This window comes from Balearica regulorum, chromosome 2 (genome assembly GCF_011004875.1).
Source record: "Balearica regulorum gibbericeps isolate bBalReg1 chromosome 2, bBalReg1.pri, whole genome shotgun sequence".
Taxonomy (NCBI): domain Eukaryota; kingdom Metazoa; phylum Chordata; class Aves; order Gruiformes; family Gruidae; genus Balearica; species Balearica regulorum.
Window position 1 is genome coordinate 150,496,811 of NC_046185.1, and position 15,097 is coordinate 150,511,907.

Consider the following 15,097-nt stretch of genomic DNA (forward strand, 5'->3'; position numbering starts at 1 on the left):
AAGACGACAATAATTCAGGTTCAGTTCTGGTTTTTGACAAAACAATGGTTCAAATCAATCTTTGGTTTTGGTTCTACTTCCTGCTTAATAGCTGTGTAAAGAAAAAACATCTGGAATAATACCACAGCAGGGCCAATAACTGAAGCTGCTCATTCGTGCTGTCCAGATAGCACCAATAATAACAAAGCTTTCAGGCCAGTCTTCAACAGCAACAAAACCACCAACCAAACAAAAAGATCCCTTTTGTGCCTTATGATCAATAGTAGCCAGGGCTGCAAATGGGACTTCAAACAAACTGCCTCCATCTGCACCAGTCAGTAAAATGGGCCAAGACCTGTTGTTCTGGCTCTGAAGGAGAGAGGCCAGAACGCAGCCAGCACAGCTCACGTATACACAGCTCAGCTCTCTCCCTGACTCAAGCCGGCCTCACGGCTGCTAGGACCAACCTTTTGTTCCCCTCAGCTGTGCCTGGGCACCACCAGCACGGGCTGAAGCCCTGCCAGGAAGCCCCCGAACCGCCTGATCCTCCTGCGAGATGCTGAATTCCAGATCTGACTGCGCCGTTGTGCCAGCACAGCCTCTGGTGCCAGCTTGGTAAAAGAGTTGCATTCACTGGATCTCTTTGCACCTGCTTGCTGGTCTGTACCACTCTGCCATCGCTCTGACTTTTTTAGTGAGCTTCTTCAAACCTGGGACTACATTTTTGTTCCATGTTCATATGGTGCCTAACACAGGCCAGTCAGTATTTGGGAGTAGGGCCCCAGAATCACAGAACGGTAGGGGTTGGAAGGGGCCTCTGGAGATCATCTAGTCCAACCCCCCTGCTAGAGAGGGATCACCTAGAGCAGGTTGCACAGGATGGCGTCCAGGCGGGTGTTGAATATCTGCAGAGAAGGAGACTCCACAACCTCCCTGTGCAGCCTGTCCCAGTGCTCGGTCACCCTCACAGTGAAGAAGCTTTTCCTCATGTTCAGATGGAACTTCCCGTATTCCAGTTTGTGCCCGCTGCCCCTTGCCCCGTTGCTGGGCACCACTGAAAAGAGTCTGGCCCCGTCCTCTAGACATCCACCCTTTAGATATTTATAAGTATTGAGGAGATCCTTTAGAAGCTACATGAAAGTAGGTTTAGTGGGGAAGCATACCCCATACAAGGTATGCAAACCTCTCAGAGTAAAATATGAGAGGGCTTACATGCCCTCTGGAGCAGTCTCAACCCATGCTTCTATCTATGCAATTTCCATGTAATAAATGTGTGCCTTGATTATGAAACATGGTGAATGCTGCCACCACTTGAAGCCTAGCCCAATTTCAGGGGAAAATAATTTCTTAAGAGTAAGCCCATAATTCATACCTAGGAAAGGGGACACGCACCATGAAATGTCCAGAGGTCACACACAGAACACGCAGAACTGCCCCTGTCATTTTCTTAAACAAGAACCCCAGAAGCCACACTGGCTGCATAAAAATTAAAATCACTCCTGGCCTTTTTAATCACGTGCTGCTGTCGTATTGAACAGGCCACAGGGACCTGTCAGAGCTGTTCCGTTGTCATGGGACAAAACACTGTCCATTTGCTTCCCCACGTGGATCAGATGCTAGCTCTTCACCTCTTTGCTTCAGAAACACACCGCCTCTAGTGTCCATTGGGAGGGAAAGAAAAAATGTCCTTGCATCAAATTTTTGGTGTGTCTCTGTTTTTCAGGACAACTCAATTATCCCGTTTCCCCCCTTGTATGACTGAGATTACTAAAGCGATGCAAGGGCCAAGAGAAAACAAAGAATGAAATTGCCAATGATTAAACCCAGTTTGGTAAGTTTGTGTTAAAGCGGTGATCTCTGTACTCTTGCTGTAAATGATAACAAAATCAGAAGAAAGCAACAGCTTTGCCAACATCACCAGGACCTGGAGTACTCCTCCTGGGCACTACGTTTCAACTCTCCGTAATTCCAACAATTTTGGGTTTGCTTACCAATAAAGATTTACTGGCGCTTATTTATATTTACCAAGGAGGGAACAGAAACCACAGGACATTCGCAGCCAACTTGCTAACCTCCTTGTTCAGCGACTTACAAAAACAAAGATGCATTTCCAGGGTAGTACTTGCATTTGAAATATTCTCAGTCCCTCTCTGCCATACCCACAGACCCTGCCTTTAAAACATGTACCGAATCCCTTAAAACTAAGTTTCCATGAGCCTGTGTATAATCCTATTGAAAGCTTGTAACATCTTTGTTAAACCACAAATCTAAATTTCACTTGAGGAAAATTATAGCATGCCCTCTGTTTTTTTAGTATGTTCAAGTCGTGAATATTAATATGACCACTGAAAAAATAAATAGTTACCAAAGAAATTGTGACCTAATTTTCTCTATTTATTTCTTATCAAGAAGTTTTCAAATACTGTTTGTGCCATTTGAACCCTTTTGGGAATCCTGAAGATTTTTTTCCCCATTCATATACTGAAATGTGTAGCTGGCAGGTTTGTGCCATTAAGTCTTTAAAAATTTGTTTAAACATATATGTACAACTAAAATAGAAGCAAAAAAAAAGTCTGAGTAATCACAAGGATCTACCCTCTTTGTTAAAACGCTGGATGTCAGCTACACAAAATACCATAGTATTTTACTTCTAGAGATATAAAATCATTCCATACAGTCTTCCAAATATCCAACTTGTATTTCAGACACAGATACCAAGAGGGAAAAAGTCTCCAGCTGTCTAGAACTCCAAATTCTCTCATTTGTACTGTCACTTAAGACAAAATTTAAGACCAGACTTTAACTGTTTCCAAATGTTTTTGTGTATGTTTCTGCTGAAACCTTTAACCATTATCTAGCACCAGAATTCTTAAACAACAAACACACCCAGTGTGTTCCTTTAATTTTGTGTTCAGATATGTTTCTGTGAATGCTTGGTATCACACATGGTATCGTATGTGGTAATACATGATAAACACTTCATCTGAGAGCAAAAGGATCTTGGGAGATTGCAAGGACAAATGATTTTAAGCACTGATACACAGAAAACTCTTAATCCTGTGGGGAAATGACTGTAGATACCGCAGTAGCAAAAATACGCTCAGATTATAACTTTAACTGTAAATCTCTGAAGAAACTATTCATCCTTTGAAACAATCTCACAAAAACTAAACATGAGCTTTACCAAGGAAAAAATTCTCCACGCACAGTAGAAACCTGAACCTAAGTACATGTGGGAAATGCAGAATACTGCACAAAACAGAAGGGGCATAAAAGTCTTTGCACTAATCCCAGTACGTGTTAGGCTTTTTTTTCTGGAAAAGACATAACACAATGCCAAAAGTAACTTAGTGTAAGCATTACCTTCTTTGCGTCCTACAAATGATCACAACCTCCCGTGGGACTTGCGAGTAGACTAGGAGCATACATGACCAACGCAACACTCCGAGTCGGTATCTTGGATAACACTCCAAGCGCTTTGCAAGCCCAGGCGAACTGATGTCTGGGTTTGACCCACTGACTTAAGCTTTCCCTCTCAGAAAGAAAATGGTGTATTGGGGGGTGGGCTGCAGGAAAGGGTAAACATCTGTTTTGACGGAGAATTCAGCAACAAAAATAAAAAGTGAAGAATTTTAGTCCTTGTTCTAGGTTGCTTTATTTTTCCATTTAAAGATAATTGGAACATTACACTTAATAGAGGGACCTATGAAATAACTTCTTAGGCATTTTACCTTTTGAAGTCGTTAAGTCTATACGTTATGGTGCGATTTACAATAAAGAAAAAAAACATCTTCAGTGATATATCAATAATTTATTGTTTTGCATAAGAAGGTAAGATCAGATTTCAGGTAAGACATCAACTAAGGACCTGATGGCAAATTCAAGTATAGAGCTTGGTACAATATTAAAAAATACTACCATTTGTTTGACTATGGCAAACAGCTAAAACACAATAAAAACATCTGGACTCGACTGTCAAAACATACAGTTCTCTAAAAACTCACACAGCACAACCTCAATATGTGGAATATTGGAAACATGTTTAGTCGTCTTCGTTCCCAAATTCTTAGAGGTCAACGGAACAATCCGCCCCCTGCCCTTGGTATCCCAGAACAATTCAGCACATGGGCTCAGCACCCATCGTGAGAAGCAGGCTCCTGTCCTGTTGAAACTGTTGGGCTAAGACATTTTTTCTGCCTTGATCTGCCTGCCTCACGGAGGCCAGTAGCTTTAATTTTTTTTTTTATTTTTTTTTTAGCTAATACTGCAATAATGTTGATTTTCAAGAGCAATCTAGCATTTCCCACTCCTGAAAGACACTGTTCACATTTTACTCTGTTGGTTGGATTTATGTTTTTGTGATTCCCTTTCTTTTGCAGGTGTTACAATTCAGGAATTAGCTCCTGGCTTGGAGACGGGGCGGGCAGCCATCCGTCTAGGAAACTCCTGCCAGGACTGTGCCGGGGATCAGAGGGTCAGTGTCTCTGTAAACGCAGCAAAGCACCGCGCTGCTTTCTGCTGCCCAGCACAGCAAACCTGTTGGAGAAGGCCCTCCTAGACCACACCGACCCAGGAATGGGAATTAAATTAATTTCAAAAGGACAAGAAAAACAGCCTGCAGGACAGCCAGAACTGTTTCTAACAGGGAGTTCGCAGATTATTCTAGCATCTATTTCTTAAAGAGAAAAGCAGGTCCCTTCTGTGAGCATTACTGTACACTAATGTTCTGAGACAGCCCAGGTTAGAAGCAGTTTTAAGAGTGTTTGAGTCAAGACTAAAGCCTCTCCCATTGGAAACAGCTGGATCCTGAGAGATGCCGCATGCCCTCTCAGTTTGGGTTGGTTGCAAGAGATGGCGAGGGCGCTCGGCATCTCGCAGGCAAACAGACCCCCTGAATTCCAGATCCCCTGAAAAATAGTTTGGTTTGCAGTAATTAAAAAAAATAGAAAACGTTTTCTCAACTCACGTAATCTCCATGCAATTAATTTAATCAACAAATTTCTGTTCATGTTACAAAAAAGTTTAAGTCCACCAGGAAAATGGTGAAATTTGACAAATGTTACATTATAGCTATTCAGGCAGAGCGCGTATCCGTACTGGGATTCAGTACGTCTGTAACTCTTGCATAAACATTTCCAGACTCCTAGGGATTTTGCTGTTGTTGCTTGCATTTCATTTATTTTATACAACTCTAAGCCAAATGCAATGACCCACACATTAAATACGCATTTAGAATAAAACTGCAAAATCTGATGGCTTTATCAGTGTATGAACTGAAATAAAATATTTACATGGAATGTTGAGCTCCATTTACAGAGACAGTTTCAAATTACAGACTTAGTAATCTCTTTAGTAAATGATCACATTGACAAGAAATTTAAAAACTTAACATCCCTTTTCAACCCCGTCATAAATATATAAAGTTTCACTAAATTCTTTTTTCTTTAAACAAGACAGCTATATTCTCTTTACAGATTAACATGAAATAACGGTTTCCTGTTTGAATGCCACAGATGTGATGATCTGAAGTCAGCAAGTTCCTATACACATTCTGTACTTACAAGACATATTCACAACACAACACACAGGTGTTACTTGGTCTTTACAGCTGTACTCATTTCCTGCATATCAGTAGTAAATAAAGAAAAATACCAAATTATCTATAGTAAAAATACGTCATCTAATATACATTTGCTTACATTGCCACATCAAATTAAAAAACGAGGTTTCCAACTGCGTCTGACCAGCGACAAGGATGTTTTTTTACAGTGAAGTCTACAGCATTAATTTATTTTTGAGTGGACACAAAATATCTGTTACACTACTAAAATGTATCGCTACACACTAAACAATAAAAAGAATTAATCTCTTGCAACTGCTTCCCAGATCTCCAAGGTTTCCTCACTAATTGTTCAAAATTTCTGATGGGAAAATTGTTCTAAAGGATGCAAAAAATGTTTGAAATCAATTTAAAGGGGAAAGAAAAAGTTACTCTCTACTTTGTTGCTATTCATATCACTTTGCCACTGACTTTACAGAAGATTAATCCCAAAGACTTTGAAGTTATATACATAGTAACTCGCATTTTTCCCTATTTAAATAAATATTCCCGTGAGTTTTCTTTGTTGTACCACAAAGCATGCGTGAAAATATTTTCAATCCATGCATGCTCACAGCAGAGTATTTCACAATTAAGCCACTGAATACATCTGTCTTTCCATGACTATGTAAGTGCAAAAGAATACTAAAATCACTCTGTACATATAAGACAAGGTTCACATCTAGAAAAGTAAAAACACTTATCTTGATATGTAATTAAAACTACAATGTCTTCCTCAAAAATGGTCACTTTTGCCTGTCTCAGTTCTCTCAAGCACTTAACGGATAGTAACCTCCAAGTGCTGATGTGCTCTTTATGGGAGCAGTTACACTTAAAACCATCGAGGTGCTGATCTCCAGTATTAACTAGTATCTTCTGCAAACTCTCTGTTAAAAAAGCTTACCTTGGAAATACACAGATGATGATCAAGAGGTGTTTGGCAGTTTTGTTACACTAGTATTAGCTCACTTTATAGAGCATAGTAAGACTTGGGTTTAATCTGACTGTTCTGCCCCAAGACTGTGGGCAGGAGGACTGAAGACACAGGAAAACAAGACCAGTTCCAAGTGCATGAAGAATGTACCTGCTGCTCAGGTAGAGCTAGAAAGCCCTCCTACCAAGATGGCGGCCATCGAGTAATGCCTAACCCTGCCCCAGATTTAGATGCTGACAACAGCAGATGTTTTCTCTGTTTAAAAGGTTACTATGAGTGCAGCCAGCTGACGGGAACCCAGAAGGTCTCAGTCTCCAACCTGTCAAAAGTTGTTTTAAGCTCACTGTAAGCTGTAGCGAGGTCATCGTTGACTATCACCTTATCAAAAAGGTGGCCGTACTGGCTTTCCATCACGTGGGCAGATTTAATCATTTCTTGAAAATCTTCTTCCTAGTAAGATCAGTGCGAGGCATAGTCAGTCCACAGCAACATCACTTATGCTCATTCTGAGGTAAACGCAAAGCTACTTGCTTATTTCTCATCTCATCAGGAGATGGAAACTGTACTTTTAATTAAAAAAAAAAAAATAGAAATTACCATTACAAGTAATCTCAGAGAGCATTCTCATGAGTAGACTTTGTTCAACAGGCAATTCTTTCATCTCTCTCCTCACAGTGACACAATTAGTCACTGCACGGTAATTACAACGACATTTGCTGTTAGCAGTACCAGTGGAAAATGTTTCTAGCTGTTTACTTTGATGATACATTTAAAGTTTCATTACTCAAGTCTCAGCTTGCTATCAGCATGCGATATATTACAGTGCAGCCTTTATTCTTTTAAGAGCTTGGTAGGAGCGGTCTTCCTATGCCTGGTTCGACCTGGCTCAGTGGATTTCTCTTCATGTTTGGGGAGGGAACAAATCTTAGGAATTCAATTGTTTATGTAACTCCGAGAGATTAAACCCGTCCTAACTAAGCAATGTCCTGAAGGTTGCTCTTAATGACTGCCTCTTACATTTTATATACCATACAGTCCATTCTTATAGCGCATTATTTCCAAACTACTTCAAATGCATATTCTATACATATACGGTCTGTGACTATATACGTCACTCAGTTTGAAATCTAAAAAATCCTAAATAACATCTGAATGAGGGAAAATGATACACATCATAATTGTAGATACAAAGTCTAACAATGATCAGCTTTGCTTCAGCTTCAGTTAAAATATGATTTCATTATATTTCAAGGAAGTAAATAAGTTACTGTTGAGTAATCTAATATTTTTTTCTAATTCTTGACAAAAAGCAGCATTTGTTACTTGCTTAGATTTTTCTCCTTTCTTACAGTGGTCATTTCCTTATAGCGTTTTAAAAATTTGTTTCTATTATCCCCAAATATGGACTTTTTATTAAAATGCATTTACTTTTTAAATCTATGCTTTATATTTGAGCTGTCCTCTAACTTTAGACCCAATAATACATTTGATAAAACAAGGAAATTCTTATAACTTGAACAGAAACATCTAAGCCCAGATGCAATTTTTTTAAAGGAAATCCACAGCATTATTTCTCAAAAAAATAAACTTGCTTTGTGAGGGTTCTTCAATGACATAAAATCAGAGTACCCTGGAAATGTAAATACCCATAAACATATCAAACAATGAAACCACCACGGGCTGTGGATGTTCTCTACCTGAACTTTAGTAAAGCCTTTGACACCATTTCCCACAGCACTGTCCTGGAGAAACTGGCTGCCCATGGCTTGGACAGGCCTACTACTCACTAGGTACAAAACTGGCTAGATGGCCGGGCCCAAAGAGTTGTGGTGAATGGAGTTACATCCAGTTGGCAGCTGGTCACAAGTGGTGTTCCCCAGGGCTCAGTGCTGGGGCAAGTTCTGTTTAGTATCTTCATCAATGATCTGGATGAGGGGATGGAGTGCACCCTCAGTAAGTTTGCAGATCACACCAAGTTGGGCGGGAGTGTTGATCTGCTTGAGGGCAGGAAGGCTCTACTGAGGGATCTGGACAGGCTGGATCAATGGGCCAAGGCCAACTGTATGAGGTTGAACAAGGCTCAGTGCCGGGTCCTGCACTTGGGTCACAACAACCCCAGGCAATGCTACAGGCTTGGGGAAGGGTGGCTGGAAAGCTGCCTGGTGGAAAAGGACCTGGGGGTGTTGGTTGACAGCCAGGTGAACGTGAGCCAGCAGTGTGCCCAGGTGGCCAAGAAGGCTACCAGCATCCTGGCTTGTATCAGAAATGGTGTGGCCAGCAGAACTAGGGAAGTGATTGTCCTCCTGTACTCAGCACTGGTGAGGCCACACCTCGAGTACTGTGTTCAGTTTTGGGCCCCTCACTACAAGAAGGACATTGAGGTGCTGGAACGTGTCCAGAGAAGGGCAACGAAGCTGGTGAAGGGTCTGGAGCACAAGTCTTACGAGGAGCGGCCGAGGGAACTGGGGTTGTGTAGTCTGGAGAAGAGGAGTCTGAGGGGAGACCTTATCGCTCTCTACAACTACCTGAATGGAGGTTGTGGTGAGGTGGGTGTTGGTCTCTTCTCCCACGCAACAAGTGGTAGGACAAGAGGAAATGGCCTCAAATTGCTCCAGAGGAGGTTTAGATTGGATATTAGGAAAAATTTCTTCACTGAAAGGGTGGTCAGACATTGGAACAGGCTGCCCAGGGAAATTGTTGAGTCACCATCTCTGAAGGTATTTAAGACATGTAGATGTGGCGCTTAGGGACATGGTTTAGTGGTGGACTTGGCAGTGTTCGGTTTATTGTTGGACTTGATGATCTTAAAGGTCTTTTCCAACCTAAACGATTCTTTGATTCTATGATTCATGATGTGAGAGAAGTTGGGAAACAAGATACTATGTGTAAGCCCTGACAAGTACTGTCAATGAGATCCAGTGATCACCTTTATTTTCAAGGTAAACCACTACAACAAAACTCTTAACAAGTTCTCATGTTTTACCATGTCTAAATATACTTACTGTAAAAGGTTTTGCAGTTCCCTTATCATCTTTACTTGAAATAATCTTGGCGTTTTTTCTGGTTTCTCTCAAACGCTCAAGTGATGGAGGCTTTATAAATATAACAAATGGTTTAAATTCATATGTCCGTAAGTGTTTCACTGTCTGGGAAGAGGAAATATTTTAATTAATTTCGCATCATGGAATTTACTGTAATAAAAGAAACTCTCCACTAACCAAAATAAATCCATAAAGCACTCCTAGAAGGCTATTTTACATTTACTGCCATCCCACTCTGCTGATCAGCATTGATTCATGTAAGGAGCATTTTCACGTGAACGGTAACAAAACTATGTCTTTAAGAGTGACCATTTCTCTTGATTCCACACAGGCTGCTGGTAAATCCCATCAGTGCAGCAAAGGCTGGGCAGTGCACACCAGCGCCACTGGCAGCGGGAGGATGGTGGGGAGCGGCAGGGCGTGCAGGAGAGGAAAAGTTCAACACGTTTTAGCAGGAATAACACTTTCTGTAGCCATGAAAAGTGGTGGAAAAAGGTGTCTGTGACACTCGGTCACAACTGTTCAATGATTTTTCTCTTCGACACTGTGTGTCCACCACACAACCCCCTTGCTGTTCACTCTTCCTGAGCGAGTCAAGTGATGCTACGTATGGAGTTAGAGATAGGTCTATGACTCGGATTCCAGCACAGGGTGAAGCAGGGATAGCCAGCAGCTGAGGGTGAAGTAGGGATGGCCAGAAGCTTTCTGTCCTCTTCACAGGCCAGGGCCCACAGGAAAACGCTGTGTGAGATCCCAGAGCGGTTCACAAGCCTGGGTCCCCAAAGCAATTGAGTGCTTCACTGGAAAGCCGGGCCATGCTGGACAAACAATGGTCTTGCAGAGCGGGAGTCCCTGCCCAGCTCTCCTCCCCTGGCGTGGGGTCTGGCTTCCCCGGCCGGTCCTCTGCCAGCACAGCTCCCCCACCCCGTGTCCGAAACTGCCCCGGGAAGTGTTCACGAGCTGCCAGGGTTCAGAAGTCACAGTCTGGCCACCCTTGGAGAAGAAATACTTTGGCTGGGTTTAAACAAACTAGTTCAGCTCCTGGAAGCATTATGGTTATTAGTAGCATAAAAATTCCCAGTGGAGCTGTTCAGTGGGGTTGAAAGACAAGGTCAGTGCAAGAACAAATGGTTGAGAGGGGAATGTTTTTAACAATTATCCGGCCTACATCCCATTTAGCACGTTCCTTGACTCATGTCCACCTTGCACGCAAACCCTTGCCATGAACAGTCTGGTTAAACGTGAGAGTGTTGCTGGACCGGGTGATAGCTCAAAGCCGTTCTGAGATTGAAGTTTCAGAGAGAACCTCTAACCCAAACCAGCAGAAAGAGGAATGGAAATATAGCAGCATTTTGTAATTAAATCTTTGGTATTATGCTGCAGGCTTTCAATTCACTTAATTACCAAGCTGAATACTTGCCAATATATACTGAAGTTTCCTTCCTCTCCTTTCAGAGAGCCTTGCTGTGATAAAGGTACCCAGCAAGCCCACTGAACAGTCATGCAGCATGGAATAAAATACACCTTTTCAGAAACTTTTTTCCTGGAATCCCAATATGCAATATGGGGAACTACAAGAGTCTAAAAGACATTCTTACTTACATGAGGCTGCACATCCAACAAACAAACTTTGTTTTTAGCTAGGACTGATCGAACAGAGTCTAAGCTTGTACCATAGTAGTTGTTCTTATACTCGCCATACTCGATAAACCTGTGGCAGAAGGTGAAAACAACTGGAATCGTTTCCATTTTCTCCAGAAAAAAACCCTTATCAGTTTGGTTTATAAGATCTAATTCAGGAGCAAAAATATTTTACTTTACATGAGAGTTTTACCATGTTTTATAAAGGAAATGCTGTCAAGTACTTCAGCATGTCAATTTTAAGAAATCTTCTACTTTACCACTTTCAAATCAGTAACACCTGCTTGTATTACAGTTAAAGAGAAAAAAGTACTGTAGTCCAACAGCCCACTAATGTTTTCCATCACCTCTTTTTCTGAACTAATGCAATGCAATAAAACAGTGGATAAGCTAAACAATAGAAACTACTGAAATTTCATTGCACTCTACAGAATATCCAAACTCTCTGTCTCAGAAGGGGAGGAGGAGCAACGATGGTGCTAATGGAACCAAGGCGGCTGGTTATGTGCTATAAAAGTAGAAGCGCTATTTGCCAAAAAAGCAAAGCGCAGTTTGAAGTTTCAATAAAACCCACAGCTTTGTGTCTAATACACTTTTGCCCTCTGAAACACTGGGGCAGAATTTCAAGCTACAGTATTTTACAGGCTGCTAGAGAGCACGATGCTACCATTGTCTTCATTTCAGTTTAATTTCTGGCGGGTTTACAGGCAGGGGCTTCACTGTAGATCTCTAAATTCAAAAGCAGAGGAAGTGCCTGGCCTGAAAGAGAGCAGAACTACGCAAACATTGACTCAGGCACGTTTGCAGCACTCCCAGGGCCCCCCCTCCTAGAGCTGCAATGCTTTATTGCTATGACAGACGATGCTCTATTAAGAGTGCTCCCCCATCCTGAACACCTACAATTTCAGTATCTTCCTGAGGAGCTGAAGTACTGAAACTACTTGGAAGCTTAGAAACAGTTATGTTTGCACATACTGCTTTTTTGCTCTGTGTTTTTGCCAGCTGCTTATATATTAACACATCTTCAAATCGCTGCACCTTATATCCACGTTGACTTCTTATCTAAAATTACAACCAGCCCCATTTTATAATAAAGCCACTGTTTTAACTGCAGTTCTAGTTAAAATCTCTTCGACATACTTGTTATTCTGTACGTCTGTCTCAAACAAGTGCTTGGAAATGAAAATGTATTCAACACCATCACTTTCTTGGCTTCTCCTTGGACGGGTAGTGTCTGCAGTTTCATTAAATTAAAAAAAAATATTAAAAAAAGGAAAATATGCACAAAACAACATAACGCAAACCAGTTCAGAAAACACTGACAAGCACACCCTTGTGCAATACTAAGCATAGCGGTTCCCTCACTTCTGATGGAGATAAGGCTGCTCTGGATCTGGTAGGTGGCACATAAGCACGTGACAGGATTGAGTTTTAAAAGCGTGCAGGAAAAGCAGGAAAAAACCTACTGGACAAGTATCAGATTATCATTTTTATTAACTAGTGGAAAAATCCAATAAAATGAGGACAGCTGAATAATAAAAGGAGCAGCAGTCCATAACAATTACCCAAGCCTCGCCACTTGTTAAACTTATTAGCATACGAGACCATAAAGGGAAACAAAGCTCACCAACTTGATTTATAAAATGTTACATTCGTTAACAACACTTGTAGCTATGGTATGTGAAGCATGATAATAAAAAAACAGGGTGTGAATTTTATGTTTTAGTGCTTTTCGTTTTCTGGTGATCAAAATCAAATTCCTTTTTCTTTCAGTAGTCTTGTAGTATTTGCACTTCTTACTTTCCCTCAAGTACTAGGTATAAAGGTTTTGCTTATAAATGAAGCTTATTTGTGGGGTTGCCACTTATGGTTAATGAACCCATTCAAAAGTTCTATTTAATACAAGTCATATGTTACAGCATCATGTACTCTCCATCACATACGAACACACACAACCTGCCTGCAGCAACACAGTCTCAAATGCCATTTGATATCACGCTGCTCTTAGGTTGACATGAAGAGGAACATTTTCACGACAAGAACCCCAGCTCTCCCTCCAAGTCCTGACTTACTGAATTTCAGGGAGAAGGATTTCTTTATGTGTTTGTTTTAAATTATAACCACAAATTTGGAAGAGAAAAGAGAGAAGGCAGCTTGATGAATACTGGCAATTTTTAGAGAAATATTTTTGGCCAAATGATTGCATATGCTTCAGTGTGTTAAATATTTGGGAACATCTGGCTTTTTTTGTTGTTGTTTTCAATACTCAGCTGAAGCAAATATGTGCAAATGAAATTACTTGCGAAAACCAAATGCATTCATTTTTCTACCTAGCAAATTAATTTGTATCTATACTTCATAGAATACCTGTACTTACAAAAAACCTGTGACAGAATCTCCCAAATTTAGAATGCTGGACCCATATTTTTGAAGGATCCCTAGACGAGGCACAAGTACAAGTAGAAAGCAAACCAAAGAATCAAAGTCTAAAACTGTCAGTCCTCCACATTAAAGAAAGCCCAAGAACGTATTGTAGAAGTTAATATAGCACAATGTTATTCAATGTTATAAAAATCACACTACTTGGTCAGATGGAGGAAAGAGGAAAAAAATCCTCAAACCAACTTTTCTAAAGCTAATCAAAGGGATTTAATTCATTTATTCACAGGATTAAACTGTTTATCATCAGTCTTCATTTTTCAGCCTGTCTAATATATAAAGCCCATTTTGCTGAAAGCAAGCATTGGTAACAGAGTACATTTCACTGCTTTATAGCCAAATCCAGGGTGTTCTTCAGCTGAGTTTCATTTACTAAACCTCGCTGACATCAATCATGTTAAACTTGTACTAAAAGTCTACTGCAATGCCTCTGAGCCAAAATGCCCTATCAGTTTAATCAATGCTATTTAAAATACAACTGCAGCAGCACTTTTAAAAATTAGAAACATAATTTGGATGCCAAGCATGCATTTAGGGACCCAAATTTGAAAGTGCCTTAAGGTAATGCAATAATAAAGGATACTAATGCAAGTATAGCATTAGAATAGAAGTGTATTTTTACTTACGTGGCACTGTTACCCCGTAATGCTGGGTGTCACTGATCAGCAATTTCCGTTTTAGTTCATTCAGTCCAACCCCAACAGGACCTGAAAGAAAAACATCATGCTGTTTCCCAGCACCCAGTTCTTGCTCGTCTTCAGGTATGAGTACCCTCCGAGATAAGACTACGTAGCATATAGCTATAATATATACTGGCTTTTAATCGGAGTCATTTGGAAACGCCCATGGTTCTAACCTCTCCTAGAATATACAGCGCTGACAAATTTCAGGGGATGTAGTTGGCAGTTAAATCTGCTCTAACTTTATTACTGAGGAAAAAATATCAGTCAAAAAGTTGACGGCAAAGCTAACTTTTCTACTGCAGCTACCCACAGCATGCGCCTATCCCCATCCTTAGCCCTGCACCCTAACCTGCAGCTTGCCAGCACAAAAACTGGTTTGGCTATTCATTTTGCCAGAGTATCCCCAACTCACAGACAGGAGGACCCCAACTGGCATGCACAAAGTCCCCCCAATGCCTCTGCACTCCGAGTGTCAGCATTGCCTTTTCCTCACTCCCTCCTCCAGCTGCTGCATCCCTGGTCTGCATGAGCCTGCCACGAGGAGCATTGCTCCCACCTTCTCCCCACGCCCTGGGACCACTGCGCTCCTTCCAGCCCCGGCTGCAGCGGGAATACCGCCCGGCCTCTGGCTGGCTGTAGCTGTCACCGTCCTCTTTTTGACAGTGTGAGGGTGGCATCGCACAGGGAGAGGAAGGAAGGGCAGCACTCCCCGGGTCACAACCCGTTTGGGGTGTTTGGGTTTCTCTCTTTGTTGTTGATTTTCTATGCTCGTCTCCTGCCT

General features: G+C 41.4%; 1 protein-coding gene across 3 annotated transcripts in view; it reads right to left on the reverse strand.

Annotated features, from left to right (window-relative positions):
- Nucleotides 1–3,643: 3,643 nt before the first annotated feature.
- MPP7 (MAGUK p55 scaffold protein 7) overlaps nt 3,644–15,097 on the reverse strand; it is a 156,160-nt gene continuing 144,706 nt past the window's right edge. For all 3 annotated transcript variants that reach the window (XM_075746408.1, XM_075746407.1, XM_075746409.1), the window contains 5 exons: nt 14,260–14,340; nt 12,335–12,428; nt 11,156–11,264; nt 9,515–9,658; nt 3,644–6,962 (listed from right to left, as the gene is read on the reverse strand). In XM_075746408.1, the coding sequence (XP_075602523.1) occupies nt 6,783–6,962; nt 9,515–9,658; nt 11,156–11,264; nt 12,335–12,428; nt 14,260–14,340 (608 nt within the window). In that variant the 3' untranslated portion in view covers nt 3,644–6,782. The remainder of the gene's footprint in view (nt 6,963–9,514; nt 9,659–11,155; nt 11,265–12,334; nt 12,429–14,259; nt 14,341–15,097) is intronic.